At 42.8% G+C, this 16,642-nt stretch overlaps 1 protein-coding gene across 3 annotated transcripts in view; it reads left to right on the top strand.

The window, feature by feature from the left end:
* LOC139911258 (phosphatidylinositol-binding clathrin assembly protein) overlaps positions 1-16,642 on the top strand; it is a 67,846-nt gene that overhangs the window by 9,432 nt on the left and 41,772 nt on the right. For all 3 annotated transcript variants that reach the window (XM_071898764.2, XM_071898761.2, XM_071898760.2), the window contains exon 2: positions 6,859-7,001. In XM_071898764.2, coding sequence (XP_071754865.1) covers positions 6,859-7,001 — 143 coding nt within the window. The remainder of the gene's footprint in view (positions 1-6,858; positions 7,002-16,642) is intronic.

The raw sequence follows: 16,642 nt of genomic DNA, 5'->3' as shown, positions 1-16,642 counted from the left end.
AATCTTTCACAGATTGGGGCTTGCACTCCTTCTGGTGTCTTGGTGCCTTGTCTGTTTACCTTTTCATCTGTGTTGTGTGTGTGTGTGTGTGTGTGTGTGTGTGTGTGTGTACATCCTTCTGTTACTCAGTGCCTGAATGAAGGTCAATCAACTCAGTGGCAGTACTCTTGTTTTTCAGTTGCAGTGCGATTCAGCCCTCGCTAATCTGAAAATATATTTCTAGAAAAGTGTGGGACTTAAACATAAAGTCTGGAAAGATACCACTATGAGGCAAAGGTTGGTTTGTACTAATACACATATGACCACACACATTTCCTATAGTCATAGATCTGCAGTCCTTTCACATTTTGATATTTGCTGTGAAGAATAATTTTCAGCTGTAGTGTGGTATGGCCTAGTTGACAGTCATTATCAAGCTGTTGGCAGGGTGCATCGTTTTGACCAAAAAAAATCGGTCTGAATAGAAATACATGTAAATACTCAGCCAAAGCCAATTCACAGTGTGAAACATGATAACAACCTCTTCCAAAACATGTGTCTTTTGTTGCATGTGTCAACAAAGAAACCCCAGCCACTGTGCACGACTGATACAATCGGATATTCTTACATCACCTTCTTACATCACTACATATTGTGTTCATTACGCCTGTTGGGTTGATCGTGTGAAGTTTGGACGTCTGGGGTTTGCGTAAGTGAGGCTCTTGGCGATGCTGCGCTGTTTTTGGGGTAATGCAGATGGAGAAAGTGAGCAACTGTGTGAAGTAGTGCTGCTTTCACACTACAGGTGAAAGTGGCCGTGTTTCAGAGCAGTGTGAACACCAAAAAACATCTGGAATGTGATCTTTTTATTTATTTATTTTTTAAAAATATTTTCTTGAAAAGAAACGTAACAGTACATGACATACAGCTGGCCGGAAGAACAAGGTATTTTTAAGGTTTTGCAAAAACAACAGCAAGAAATCGGAATTGAGCATTAAGGCCGGTCGTTTTTAGAAAGATCACAGATTTGATCCCTGTAATAGTCAGAGTGTGTCCATCAACAGTCATCTGTCCTGTTGAAATGTCTTTCAGCAAGATGCTTAACCCCTACTCACTCACTCACTCTTTATAAGACTGCCAGCTAAATGACTAAGACCTTGAATTTCTGTTTCCCAGAAATTTTCCCTGTGTATCCCTGTCTTTATAAGAAACTCCTCCGATGTGAACTTGACCTTCGCTCGATGGTCTCTAAAGGGATATGAGTCAGACTCAGACAGACAAAGTAAGGCAGAGATATCCCTCTACACCAGACCAGGGGTTTTATAAGATCTTGAGGTGGGGTTGAGGATGAGGAAGCTGATCCCAAGTCAGTTCTTACGGGTTAATTCACTCTTTATTCTCTCCTACACAGTTAGCAGCAGCTCATATTATCCTAGAGGCTTGGTAAAATAATCTAGATCAGGCTTTCCCAACCTTGATGCTGGCACCCTATGTGAAGTCCACTGATAGTAGGGTTGATTGGGGAATAAAATCCACTAAATAATCAAAGATGATGTGAATTTGTCTTTTGGGAAGACTGAATTTTCATTGTTTAGCTTCTAGACAGATCTGCACTTAATGCCTACCTTTTTAAATGTGGCACAGTAGGCTCCCATTTTGGATTGTGGGGCTTTTTCAGCCGTTTTTGGCACCATTGTATCCGCTCACAGCATGGCTAATGATCCCATGCGGCTGAAATGGATTAAACATAGGAGAGTGGAGGAGAGAGGGAGCACAGAGAGGGGAGATGGAAGAGGAAGAGGAGTGGGGAAAGCGACGACCAGAAAGGGAGAGAGGGAGGGAGAGAGGGGAACGGGGGGGGGGGGGGGCAGAAGCAGGGGAAAGAGCAGGGATGTGATCAGGAACCCGAAAGCAGGAAAAACGGAGATCTGGTTAAAAATGTATGAGTCATTTGTCTCCCCCCCCCCCCCTGAAAACCAGGAAAAACAAAATCAGAAACACAGACAGAGAAAGATGTGGAAACAGAGTCCGAGAGAGGAAACAAGTCTGAAGTTTGCTTGCAGACCAGAAGGGAAGAGGAAGGAGATGAAAGAGGAATGAAAGGCAAGAGTCGGGGTGGTAGTGGTGGGGTGTGTGTGTGTGTGTGTGTGTGTGTGTGTGTGTGTGTGTGTGTGTGTGTGTGTGTATGTGTGTGTGTGTTTGGGGGGGTTAAAGAAGGATGACAAGATGAGAGGAGACCACAGATAGAAAGTAGCCAGCTGGGCCAGATGTGATCTCTCTCTCTCTCTCCTCCTCCTCCTGCACTTCTTTTTCTGCTTGATCTGACCACCTGCTCTCTCTCTCTCTCTCTCTCTCTCTCTCTCTCTCTCTCTCTCTCTCTCTCTCTCTCTCTCTCTCTCTCTCTCTCTCTCTCTCTCTCTCTCACACACACACACCCACACACGCCCACACACACACACTCAAGTTCAACCTTGTAGATGCATATTGGCACGACTGACAAAATACCCTCAGAGAAATAACAATCATGTCAGAGAATATTGAGAAATATCTCAATCTCTTGGCTTACTGTAGTGAAGGATCACTTGACTTGAGTGCATCCCCAACACACACACACACACACACACACACACACACATACACACTTCCTCATTCTGAGTATAGTGGTTCCAGCTGACATACTGGTCCCTCGGTACCAGGAAGTGTCTGGGCTATTGTAGTCCAATCAAAGACCACAGAGGTCAACAGATGACCAATAACAATGGACCTCTGACAGGAGAGGAACAGAGAAGGTCACTGTTGGGAATGAGATCACCTTCTACTCAGCAGTCATATGTGTGTGTGTGTGTGTGTGTGAGAGAGAGAGAGTGAGTAAGGTGCTCGGCTCATTTCTAACTTGTATAGAGCATAGAGATTAAAGATATTGACAAAAAATCGAATTGGGATTTAAACTGTGATTCATATCACCGACAAGTTTTTCTTGTCCTAATTTTTTAAGAACTTTAAAATAGTTTAGAGAAAAGTGATTTTGTTAAAAAAAAAAAAAAATAAATGTCAGTGTGCAGGATTTACTGAGTTTGAGTATGATGAAAGGTTTTCATCAATATTGTATTTGATTCATGGACCGAAGATTACCTGCAGCTCTAAAACACCTTGTTCAGAATCCTTTTCGGACGCCTCTCTCTCTCTCTTAAGCAATTAATTGCAGCGTCTGCGATTTGGAAATTGCGGAAGCTCATATTCTGATTTTTCTACCTTTTTTTATTTTTCGATTAATTGTAAAGAGATGGAAAAGACGGAAAGCGAGAGAGATGAGCAGGGAGAGAAGACTGGAGAAGGAGAGAGAGAGGAGAGTGGGCAGTTTTTTTTTTGTTTTCATTTCATTTAGAAACGCAATACCATGCAAGCATGTGAGGGGAAAATTCCAGAAGAGTAGTACCTTTTTTATTAGGTCCACACACTGGATTCAAGCTCCCTCTTAGACCCGGCTTTGAATGCGTAATTGTGTTAATGTTAAGTCTATTTTCATATGGTACATCCTGTCTCTGCGTGGCCTGTAAAGCGCTGTTGGGTTTCGCCCTACACCTAGTGTGTCATTCCAGCATTGTGTAACTATCTTGTAATGTGTCAGCGCCAATTAGCCGGGTCAGATTCCTTGCGCAGCTGTTGCTCGCAGGACACTGAAGCGCCGGTCAGAGCGGCTGCAGCTGAGGATTGTTAGATTGAATCCAGTGGTCTTATGTATTTTTTTTATTATATATTTTTTTTTTTTTTACATTTGTGTTGCGAATAATTGGCCATGGTTGGCAAGGAAAAAAAATGGACCTGGACCTGTTTCTGCCGTCGGCCATGTCGGCAAGATAAAGAGAGAGGAGAGATAAAGAGAGGCGAGGAGGCTTGTTGAGCCATGCGTGGATTCCTGTAAAACGTCTGGATGAAGAGACACTCATTTCTCCCCTCTCTCTCTCTCTCTCTCTCTCTCTCTCTCTCTCTCTCTCTCTCTCTCTCTCTCTCATTTTCTATCTGTTTTCTTCTTGGTCATTCCCCTCTTTCTCTCTATTTTTCTCTGTTTCTTCTGTATCTCCCTCGCTCTTTCCCTCTTACCCTCTTCTCCTCTCTCTTCTCTTTCTCTCTTGTTTTCTCCTCTTTCTCCCCATTCCCCCCTTTTCTTTACCCCTCTCCTGTCTCTCTTTTCTCTCCCTTCTCTTTCTCCTTCTCAGTCTCCTTTTCTCTCTCTCTCTCTCTGGTCTGGCATCAATGGCATCTAATGCCTTCCACTCTGCCTGATTAAGTCAGCACATGTACCCCCTTTACATTATCTCTCTCTCTCACTCACACACACACACACGCGCACACACACACACACACACACAGCGTCCCCACAGACCTAATCAGTTCTTCTCTTAGTTCTGTCTCTCACACCACTCCAGACCCAATGAAAAAACATGAGCGCTGTTAAAAAACAGAAGAGATGGACAGATGAGGGAGGGAAGACAGAAAGAGGGGGGTAAAGACAGAAAAAGAGAGAAAAGTCGTGTATTGATATATGAATATGGACTAATGTGGTATTTGCGGAGTGCGACTAATTCATTAACGAGGCCACCAGTCTCTCTCGAAGCCTGTTTTGCATCACAGAGTTATTAATTCTCTGTAATCAGTATTAGTATAAATACCGTGCGGGGCATGGGAGTCAGAGAGAGGCAGAAAGACAAAGAGTGTGTAAGAGACTGACAGAAATAATAGCCGGAGCAAGACTGATATTCAACATTATGCGCGGTCAACATGCTGATGCATTCACACGGCTGGAACATTTCCCAACAGGAGCGCCGTCTCCGCAGGCATGAAATCCTGTGATTTATTCTCCCGCCAGTCTCTCTGCCCAAGACTGCGATTCAAACACACTCCGGTACCCACTAGACATCGTTCTGGTTGGCTGTCAGTCACGCCGCCACGGCTGAATGGATGTACTGTAATGTTACATTGCATTACATTACTTTACGCCCATTTGTATTGACAGAATATTGCTTGGCGTGTGTGTGGGGGGGGGGAAGTGGGAAAGCTGCCATGTTGAGTGAGTGAAGGAGGGGGAATACGCCGGACTGAAAGTCTGGTGTGTTTTGTTAGCGTGTGTTAGTGTGTGTGTGTGTGTGTGTGTTTTGGGCAAGTGCTTCTGGGAGATAATGCGTTAAGTGACTGAAGGAAAGAGCGAAGATGTGCTTCGGTGTGTGTGTGTGTGTGTGTGTGTGCGCGTATGTGCGTGCGTGTCTGGTTATGATGATGAAGTCTCCCGACGGGACTCTCCCTGCTACAGTCTTCCAGTAGTCTAATGAGAAACCGTTTCCGTAGTTACCAGGTGTGGGAGCCGGCAGCCCATAATGTCCTGTGGTGAAGAACAAAGGAAGGAGAGAGGAGGTGGATGGAGAGAGAGAGAAAAGGGGTGGAAGTAAAGCAGAGGGAATAAAAGGGGTGGAAGGCGCTAGAGAACAGAAAAGCCCTGATGTCTTGTGTGTGAAGGATCAATTTAGCTGTGTGTGTCTGTATTTATGTTTGTGCTTGAGAGAATCCTTGCGTGTGTGTGTGTGTGTGTGTGTGTGTGTGTGTTTCTGCGTGCGTGTGTGTGTTCCATCTTGTAAGCATGTGTGTCTGTACTGCATATTGTGTGTGTGTGTGTGCTGGTTAGCATGCAGGTAGTAGGTTTGTGTCTTTACATTGTTCATTTTTTACTATTTTCCACATTTTAGAATAACAGTAAAGACATCAAAACTATGAAATAACACAAATGGAATTATGCAGTGACCAAAAACAGTGTTAAACAAATCAAAACTATCATATATTTTTGAATCTTTAAAGTAGCCGCCCTGGAAATTCATCCATAGGCATCAACTTCACTATTTATATTTGTCTAAGAAACTAATTTCAAGCATTTAAGCGTAAGCCTTGAGATCAAAATGGCTTTAAGACGTGTATCTTCTTTTGAGTGTGAATGTCTGTATAGGCGCCTATGAATTAGAGTGTATGTGTCTGTGTGTGTGTGTGTGTTTGTGTGTACCTATTCTGTGTGTGTGTCACAACATAACACCACCTGAACGAGACCTTTTCTCTCTCTGGTTTCTGAGTCGTGTAACTCGACGTTGCTCTGCCCCGAGGTTCAGTTTCCTTCCAGCTTCAGGAATGTCAGGTTTCTTCGGCAGCGGATGCTATACTTTGTCCGTGAATGAATGACACCTGAACCTTCTGCTTTTGCGTCTATGGAGAGAGAATAGAGAAGAGGGAGATGGTGCGACAGAGAGAAAGTGAGGAGGAGGAGGAGGTGAATGGAGAAGGGGGAGGGCGGGGAAAGATGTACAACTAGAACCTGTCCTTCACGCTTTAGCCACTTAAGAATCCAGTGTGAGTGTGTGATGTGTGTTTGTCCGTCCTTGGTGCGGAGTCTCTGTGCGTCTGTATTTTTGTGTCTAGGTGTGAAAAGCAATTTGGTATCATCCCTGATCAGGGTATCAATTAGAGCTGAACAATTAATCAAAATAAAATCGAAATCGCAAATATATGAACTTCTGCAATTTCCAAATCTGGGCTGCAATTAATTGCTTAAGAGAGAGTTTCGTCCAAAATGGATTTCTGAACAAGGTGTACAACAAGGTGCTGCAGGTGATCTTTGGTCCATGAATCAAGTACAGTATTAGTGAAATCACTTTTCATTAAACAATTTTAAAGTTCTAAAAAATTCATGACAGGAAAAACTTTGAATCGCAGTTTTTTTTAGTTTCGCAATTGCAATATTCTGTCAAATAATCACAATCACAATATCTTACAGCCCTAGTATCAAATACTCAATACTTCTCTTTCTTCTTGTGTGTGTGTGTGTGTGTGTGTGTGTACCAGATCTGATCCACTGCACCAATGAGATGAACGTGAGCGTCCCCCAGCTGGCGGACACGCTGTTCGAGCGCACGGCCAACTCCAGCTGGGTGGTGGTCTTCAAAGCCCTCATCACCACCCACCACCTCATGATGTACGGCAACGAGGTGAGAGGAGAGCGCACACACACACACACACACACTCACACACACACACAAACAAAATCCTCCAGGGCGGTTGACGGACGCCGCATCAATAAGTTATGTTATTACTCACTCACACTCTCTCTCACCCACTCATTCTCATATACAAACATACATAAACATATTCAGATTATTTATTCATGGCCATATCAACACAAGAATTAACAGCGGGGGGGGGGTGATGCATATGGGATACAAATGGCGTGTACAGCTACAATCGGACACATGGAGAGAACAATCAAAATGGCCGTGGAGTGCAGAGAAATTAATTAGCTCTGTACCAATTTGAAGCAAGATGGGAGAGACGGATGGAAGCTAATGAATAATCAAATAAATTAACTTAATAAAAACGAGCTTGAAAGCCCATTTCATGAAAGCTGGAAGAATAACACAGTCCCTGCAGGGATTTGTGGTCTGGAAAACGCAATAATAAATGCAAATTCAACCGATCCTCGCAATGTTTGGGAGAACTTACAACATAGTGTTTGTAGTTTTGGCCAGTCATCACACTTTTTTTTTGTTATTGTCCAAACAAACCATACGTCAACAAATAGTGTCTTTTCTTATACTGTAACCGATGACTTGGCAGTGCAGTTTGAGTCGCTCCTGCAACTGTAAGAAGATGAGTGCACTTTTTTTTTTAGTTGTCTGAAGAGCTCATATTCGTAACATACGGACTGATTTCATTTGGTGCCTACTGTGCTGATGTGGACTTGAATGTGTATCTTATAAAGACCATTTCCTTTAAAACAAAAAAACAAAACAAAAAAACTCTGAGCCCATGTTTTTCCTGTAAATTCTAAAATTGATGATCACTAAACTATTTGCAGTAGTTTCTGTGACATGCAGTATGCTTATTATGAAGTGATTTTATATGAGTCTTTCTTAATGTCTAGCTAGTTATGAAAAATTTTAAAGTTTTGGTATCTCTTTAGTGCCACTGTAGTACCTTTTTTTTTCCCTTGACTTTACCAATTCCTATAATTTTGCTGCAAAAAAGCGACTGAAAACTGAAAATTGTATCAGTTTTTGATGAAAGTCATTGCTAAACGAAGCATCTTTGGTCGCAAAAATCACAAAAAACTGTGAAATTGTGGAAATTGTTTTATAATAATGGGTAGTCACGCCCATGTGTACGTGCGTGTGCATGCAGACATCATACATATTATAACATACATTCGCATACGCTAACACTTAGTCACTTGGTCACACACTCTCACACAAACACACAAGAACTCCCGAAAGCCAACACACCCTGCGACACATCCTTTTAAATTTTAATTCAAATAGGGAAGCAGCACTTTCTTGTATAGCTAGCATAGTTTATGTCTATGTTATGTAACACTTCTACTTTTGTAGGTTCCCGTTTATTGCATTAATCTGAACTCCCAGTGAGAAGAGGAAGGATGGGATGTGAGTTCATAGAATTTTGTCTTACAAAGGAAACCTCCAACTTCGCTGAAACCAAACTGCAGGCCTGGCTAAACTCACTGCTACTCACATTGGTGCTTTAGGTGTGGGAAATTACTCAGTAGAGTGCTTCAGAATCAAAATCACTCTCTATGTACAGGAATCTACCTTGGTGGCATTACCGCATTGGAAATATACTGACAGCTTCCATAGAAACATACTAATCTGTGAACGACATACAGTGCAGAGGGACTAAAGGCTTGCAGACATCAGATCATCAAACGATTATGTTGGCTTTAGCTGTGGAAATCCCCCTCACATTTATGGTAAACCAAATCAAGCTAACTAGGTCACTGTAGAGCACCAGGAAGCGGCGTGGAGGCGCTCCCAAGCTGCAGGCCAACTCACAACTCGGTGCTTATAGATTTACATTTACATCTTTTGGTGTTGAGCTGACTTCTTACCTATCGGTGTGACAATAATCTGTAATCCCTAGATCACATTGCAACATTACAAGAAACCTAAAGGTGTGCGCAGGTCAGAAAACCACAGTGCCTCAACTGTGACGCTAGAATGACGATTAAAGTGCTGAGAAAGGAAGTGAAAAAGGAGACATAGACGGGATTTTTTTTTGCATTAATATAGCTTCATATTACCGTATTTTCTCACCGTTTTTCTCCTAACCATGGGGAAGTGGTGATATTGAAGTGATGACATGGCCTTTCTGCAGACCTAGGGGTTGTTTAACTTTTTCAGCCTGGCAACTAAAGGAGAAGTCACATTTCATTTTGAAGCAACAGCAAAAGATACCTGTACACTGGATACTCATTTCTAATCATCTATTGTGATTTTAGCTTTTGCAATTAACGCAAAATTCAGCAACATTAAATTAAATTATCTCATTACATTTTATTTCGTATAGAATTCCCACCGTAGTAAGTAAAGAAGGGGATATAAAATGTGAAAAGTGCAGTAATTTTGTTCCTTGCACCGTGTAAACTAATAATCCTGATCATAATTAGTGTTTAAGTGTGAAAAAATATTAATTCAAGCACAGCAGACCTACCAAATGAAATGTTTCCACTCTTCAGTGATTATTAATCAGGGAAACAACAAGTGCGATGTACAATTACACACGCTTGATTGTGCGGCCCTAATGGAAACACGTGTCTGATTTTGGGCGCTGCATGTCTGGTCTTGCCCCGTAGAGAGCGAGAGAGAGAGAGAGAGAGTCCAGGTTGTAGTGGAGCGACTGTACTTCACCAGGCTGTGTTCATCAGGCTTTTTGTCGACGGAGGCTCAGCAGCCAGGTGTCCCCGCTCCCCCCGCGGCCGTCCCATCCGTTATGGTCCGAGCCGAGAGAAACGGGGCCGTAAAATTAGAAACCACAGACCCGCAGAATTGGGGTCAGCGGAGTGGACGTTTCTTCTCAAATCAACACTCTGACCGGTTGCAGTTTGGCCACCGTGCAACGTTTGATAGATGATCTGACGGTGAAGAGCATTTACATATAGTGAAAGTAGAGCAGCGGCACGCACGACGCGGACAGCTGCTCAGGCAGGTGCTGCACTGAGTGGGAGACCATATGCAAAAGTAAAGTCACCGTTGCAGTCAGTTCATTTTTTTGGTGATCAGTTGTTTATTAAATATAGACTAGTTAGGACAAGGATGTAGATTACATAAAAAAATAAGATGACTGTACGTTGTCGCGTATGAACCACGCTGAACAAGACAGCAGACAGAGCGTATACATATGGATATATATATACACACAGTCAGTTTATTAGCACTAAGTAAAGGGACAGTGCTCTTGATCAGATTATTTGGATCATGGCAATTATACTTAAATGGCTGCCACAGCATTTACATAGCACATGTGACTCAGAAAGCTTCAGTGTCTCGGTGACAGGCGCATCATTTGAATATTCAAGGGATAGACCGATATATAATGGTTTGCTGATATATCAGGCCAATATTGGGCTTTTATTATATATCGGATATCGACCAGTCAGTGTCATCTACCTCCGATATGATGGATGCACCTCCCTGAAATGTTGTTTTCTTTGCACATTTAAATTTTTTCATATAATTGTTCAAAAATGTTTGGGGAAATTAATTCTAATCCTAATGTATCCCAGAGTTCCCCTGCCATTGAATACATGCAGTGGGTCACCCTGCCTTAAGGAGGAGAATTTCATTAGTCTGGGTTTCAATGGAGAATTGTAGTCTCCCGTTGTCTCACTGCTGTTTCGGAGGCTTTTTTTTTACTATGACAAGAATACAATTCTGGAGGAAACACTGAAAACTTGTAATTTTTTGGGTAAAAAAATGTTGAAATTTAAAGATATTGAATATCGGCACAAAATATAAATTACTGGCAGCTCCAGTCCAAAAATATTGGTACTGGTATTGGCTTTCAGAAACCCATATTGGTCGAACATATTGGTTTTAGCCTTCCAGCCTTCTGAATCTCAAATAAAACACTCATTTCCATTTCACCAAAGATTACATGGCAGCCATCTTATGTTGACCAAAGGACAACATGGACACGCATGCTATCTGGGTAAACACTGGGTATAGATAACTGGATACTGATGCCGCCAGTCTCTCTTTATGACTGTTTGCAATGCAAATGTCTCACTTTTCACTCTGCCTATACCAGTACAGTCCGGGAGGCATCCTTTCTATCCATTTTAATTCTGTGATCTCAACTGAATCTAAATCGGTGTGAGCATATTTAACTTTTTTCTGCTGTAGCGCTCATTGTAAGTCTCTCTGGGTAAGAGTGTCGCGGCACCTTTTAAATGCTGGGCCATTCTACTCTGCTGTTCCAGTTTAATATATTCAGTCCAGGCTTTCAGATCTAAAGTGGGAATTCACCATTCATAGCAAATAGCAGGTGAATTAAGTTGTAATATGTCTTCTTTGCCTCAGCTGCCTTATTCGTAAAAGGGGTTGGGATCTTGATTGGATTAATGGCCCATTGTGGGGTTTTTTGAGAGAGAGGGAGAGGGACAGGGAGAGAGAGAGAGAGAAAATGGTCGACAGGCCAGTATTGATACTCTTTCAATTCTTCACCTCCAGTTTTTCCTCCCTGCCAAGAAGCAATCCTGGCTCGCTCCCCAGTGACACTCTGAATCTTATGGGCGATCAACAGACAGTCAATATCTCCGATCACGATTTCACTTTTGTGCCGGTACAAAGCCACTTTACCAGTACGTCTTAAAGAAACACTGTGCTGCAGCATCCTAATGTGCCTGAGTGTTTCTGCCTGTGGGTGTTCATGGCTGTGAATTGACACACTCACCCATACACACACACACACAGGATGTCCTGGTACTTACAGTGTACTAGTCAGAGCAGAGACGGTTAGATATACAAAAGACAACCTTTCGAACAAAATGACAAAAAATACACTACCAGTCAAAAGTTTGGACACACCTGATTGAATGTTCTATGATTTTCATTCTCTTAAAGCCATTTTGATCTAAAGGCTTCTGCTTAAATGCTTGAAATTTGTTTCTTAGACAAATATAAACAGTGAAGTTGATCCTATGTATGAATTTCTTTCCAAAGCCTTTTGCCTTTCCATCAAGGCAAAGGGCGGCTGCTTTAAAGAATCTAAAATATAAGATAGTTTTGATTTGTTGAACACTTTTCTGGTCACTGCATAATTCCATTTGTGTTATTTCATAGTTTTGATGTCCAAACTTTCGACTGGTAGTGTCGATGTTTAGATTTGGATCGCAGACGATCTAAAAATACAAGTTTTGAATGGGGAATCTATGAGTAGGGATGAGTGTATCCCCTGCTAAAGTCTTTTCCTGCTTAGCCCCGACTCTGTTTATATCTAGTATAGACCTGGCTCCTTCTCTAGCCATTGTCCTGGTTGTTATCATTTGTGTGTGTGTGTGTGTGTGTCTTCGCCTCCGTATGATAGGTCGCCATGTACCAAAAACAATCGAGCAGGAAACCCCAAACAATGGCAGGGGGAGCCGTGTTTCCACCCACTCACCCCCAGCCACGATGCTCTTATCCACCACCCCCCACCCCCCACCCACCCCTCTAGGGAGCTCCGTCCCAGGACACGAGCGCTCAGGCTGCTGGGTGTCCCTCCTGGGAGTGTGGATGTCTGGGCCACGCCGCACCTGAGCAAGGTTATAGGTAGAGAGGGAGGGAGGGAGGAGAGGGAAAGACGAAGGGAGTGTTTACGAGGAAAACGAGAATGATGGGAAGGGGGGGGAGAGAGGCAGAGGACGACATTGGAAGAAATGTAGCAAAGAAAAGAGTGAGTGTAACGGGATGGAGGGGGGGAAATGGGTTCATATAAAAATCATAATTCTGTATTTCTGTGTTCTACATTTTAAATAGATTTTTGAAGGGCTAAAAGCTCTTCATTAAAGGGGTATTTGACACGTAATGCAGCTGTTTTTTTTCCCAGCCTTTCATGTAATTGATTCTCCAAGTCTGCTCCGGTGTAGGTAATAAGATATTTTGGTGGTAATGACTTGTTTTATATGGATTCCAAAAATCCCCAAACAACATGCAAAAATTTTATTTCCCCAACGGTTTCCCTCTGTGAGGCATTAGGCATTTTTAAAAATATATTTATCATCTCATAGAGTAATTCTACATGAAATACGTGACCACTGGATGGCATCACTCACTGAACTCATCAGCTGTCAATAACTCTTAAACCAATTGAATTTATGCAAGGCCGTGTACAGTTTTGGGAAAAAGTGTGTAATCATACGCATAATAATCAGTTTTTTACCTTTATTTATCCGGGGAAGAGTGACTCAGCTATGCCCTGCTTTATATTCATACAGTTGCATATATTCACACCTGGGTGCTGCCCAGTTCAGCACATAGACTGTAAAAACAGATGGACGCAGTGAGTGAGACACCCATAGGTGTCTGAAGGGCCGTTTTGAAGCCTGGAGATTGGGTTTACGATTGCTGCCATGTTGATATTTTTTGGACCTGTCGATCGCTGGACAGGCAACCTGTCAATCACTAGGCAAACAATCCTGTTTTATATCCGTTTAATGCCACAATTATTTTGAAAATCTCCATAAGAAGACCATAACTTATGGAAAACCTCCATAAGGAGACCATAACCTCTTGTCGAAAAAATGTATTGGCTTTATATTCTTTAGCAAGAAGTTGGGTTGTGGTCCCATTGACTTGCATGGAGTTGGGCCGGGTTTGGAGTCTTTTTGGAGCCGGCTTCTAGCGTTCGAGGAACTGACGCCTGATGCCACTTCCTTATTGGCTTCAAAATTCACCCGCTTGGTTCAACACAGCCGTCCACTACTGGCCACTGAGCAACTCAACTGGAGCATTTTGGGGTTAAGTGTCGCTCAAGAGCACTTCAGCGAGAGTTTCTGAGGCAAGGGAGAGCATTTATCTTTCACTTTCCACACTTTCCTGCCAGCCAGTCTGGGATTTGAACCGCCGACCTTACAGTCGCAGGCCTGTTTGTCTATCTTCAAGGCCACCGTCGTCCCCAGAGGTCACATTGTGCTGCGGTGAAATGCCCCTTTAACAGTTTCTTTGGTATCACCGGAAAGATACGCCTGTCATCTCTATCTGTATTATGATATCCTGCCCTCATTATGTGACTGTATTGTGTTACATGTCTACTCATCTTTAACTGAGCCTTTTCGTTCCAAAATAAGATGTCCGCCGATTGAAAAGCATGACATCTACCCCAACAAGATGATTTCTGACATGAATGTATATTAATGTAATTCGCTATGAATTTGTATTGACAGTATTAGTTACTGTATCCTAAGGCCCGTGATTACAAAATGGCAACCGTTTTGATGACTCAATCTGTGGTATTTTTATAATGTTGAGCAATGAACATTAGGTAATAGCACCCCCCAACACACACACACATACACACACACACACACACACACACACACACACACACACACAGGTTTTGTAATGAAGCGTACAAGTTATTTGCCAAAGGAACACAACAGAAAGTAACCCTACCATGTTCCCCTCAAGTATTTTGCCAGTTGAACAGTCTTTTGAATAGTCTGCATAGTTTTTTTTTTTGGTTTTTTTTTTCTCAGCACACTGTAACTTCTAGGAATGGCACAGCCCAAAAAAATTCCCATCTGGGAGACGATTCCCAGACCACAAGGTGTAACACACACACAGCCAAGTAAAAACATGTTTGGGCGCTTGTTTCTCATGCCATTTTCTCATTCAAAATATTACCGATAATCTTTTTTTTTTTTAATTTTTAAAACAAAATTTTTTTCTTCACGAAGCGATAAGTGTAACTGTCATCGGTGGGAAAATAACGATTTGTTGGATCAGACCTCAATGCATCTGGAATCGTAATGCTGAGTCGTGACTCCGTACATCAAAACTGAATACTGGAGTAGAGGAGATGGAGGGAGGGAAAGCTTTACTGCAGAAAACTATGAGACTCAGAGATTTACACCTAAGATTCCTACTTTCTCTGTATTTACAGAAAGAGAAAAGCTTCAGGTTTTATTGGGGGAATGCAAACACTGTAGAACTAGCAGCTCAGTTTGTTAGTAAATGTCATGAGCTACCTGAGAAAATATAAATGTTACTGAAAGAGAATGTATTGTCTGTGAGGTTTACCCTCCTTTCCTTTTCCCTTTCTGTCTATTTACTCTTTCAAAAGAGTTCTTCTCTGTCCAATATTGCTATCTGAATTGCAGAATTGATCTGAACTAGTAATGTCACTGAATGAGAGTCTCTGCATTAGACTACTGTTGATTCATTATTATTAGTCAATTTTGCAATCTTACCTAATTTTAAATACTGTACTGCTTTGCCAACATAGGTTTCTTTCCTATCATGCCAATAAAGCATATTTCAATTTGAAAGGGAGATGGAGCCAGTGAAGGAGAAGACGGAGAGAGGGAGAGAGAGAGGGAGGTAGGGAGTAGACGGAGGGAGAGCGCGAGAGTCATTAAGGACATGAGAGGAGACGGGGACGGTCTGGCGAGGACACCGGCGAAAGTGCTGACGCTAGCAGGACATGCAGCGCTGGCCTGTGTGTGGGAGAGAGAGAGAGAGAGTGTGTGTGTGGGAGAGAGAGAGTGTGTGTGTGTGTGTGTGTTTGTGACAGGACTCGGTGCATTCGTGCGCCTTTTGTTAGTATAAAGTTGCGATATGAGTCACCCCCCACCCCCCTCCAATGTCCCAGATAGCGAACGCCCCATTTGTTTCAGTGACGTCACCCAAGCTCTCTCGTCACAACACTGCTTCACCTCCTCAGAGAGGGAGAGAGGGAGATTTAAAGGGAGGATGGGGTGAGAGAGATATTAGGAAAGACAGACATTTTGACAGAGCGAGAGGAGGAAAGAAAGAAAGGGCAGGACAGACCGAAAAAAGGGAAGAGGAGGAGACAGAAGGGGTTTGACAGGGACTGAGGAAGGAGAGAGAGAGAGAGAGAGAGCGTAGAAAACTGCTGACTCAAGCATTGTCAGAGGGAACAGGGACGGGGGAGGATGTTATTTGTGTGTGTGTGTGTAAGGTCACGCTGACTAATGGGGGTCACTCGCCATAATAATCTGGAGACCTTGGATGCACACACACACACACACACACACACACGCAAAGTACGGTAGGCAGCTCGCATGTGCTTCCTATCAGCTGGTGGTGTGGTGAACAGAAAGATGATGAGTCAAAGCGCGAAGAGGCGGGAATGAGGATGGATCGTGGTGCATGAACAAGGAGCTGTGTGTGTGTGTGTGTGTGCGTGCATGTGCGTGTGTTCTTGAAGGACTCCTGCTTATCTCTGAAGCACAAACATCCTATCTTAAAAAAAAAATAACAAAAAACTCCAGGGTGACCCAGCCCAGCAGGACACACACACACACACACACACACCACACACTTCCTCTTGCTCCTTCAGGCAGATAAACAAGTTTTTCCAACTCAAGTAAATTGGCTGCATCTAGGTAATCAATAGATGAGAGTAGAGTTATGTGTGTGTGTGTGTGTGGCCATCTTACTGGGGTCGGCCAACCAGGAACTTGGAGCGTACATCTGCTGTAATTAGTGATGCCACCAGTTAGCGATGTCCGCATATCATTTTTTTTGTCTCCGATACCAATCAGAGTTATTAAATGTTGTAAGTGCGATCAGATATTTTTGTAATTAGCAGAAAAATGTAATTTTCCACCACAAGCTCA

This window comes from Centroberyx gerrardi, chromosome 23, assembly GCF_048128805.1.
Source record: "Centroberyx gerrardi isolate f3 chromosome 23, fCenGer3.hap1.cur.20231027, whole genome shotgun sequence".
NCBI classification, from domain to species: Eukaryota; Metazoa; Chordata; class Actinopteri; order Beryciformes; family Berycidae; genus Centroberyx; species Centroberyx gerrardi.
Note: the sequence above shows the minus strand (reverse complement) of the source record. Positions and strands in the feature narration are given on the sequence as shown.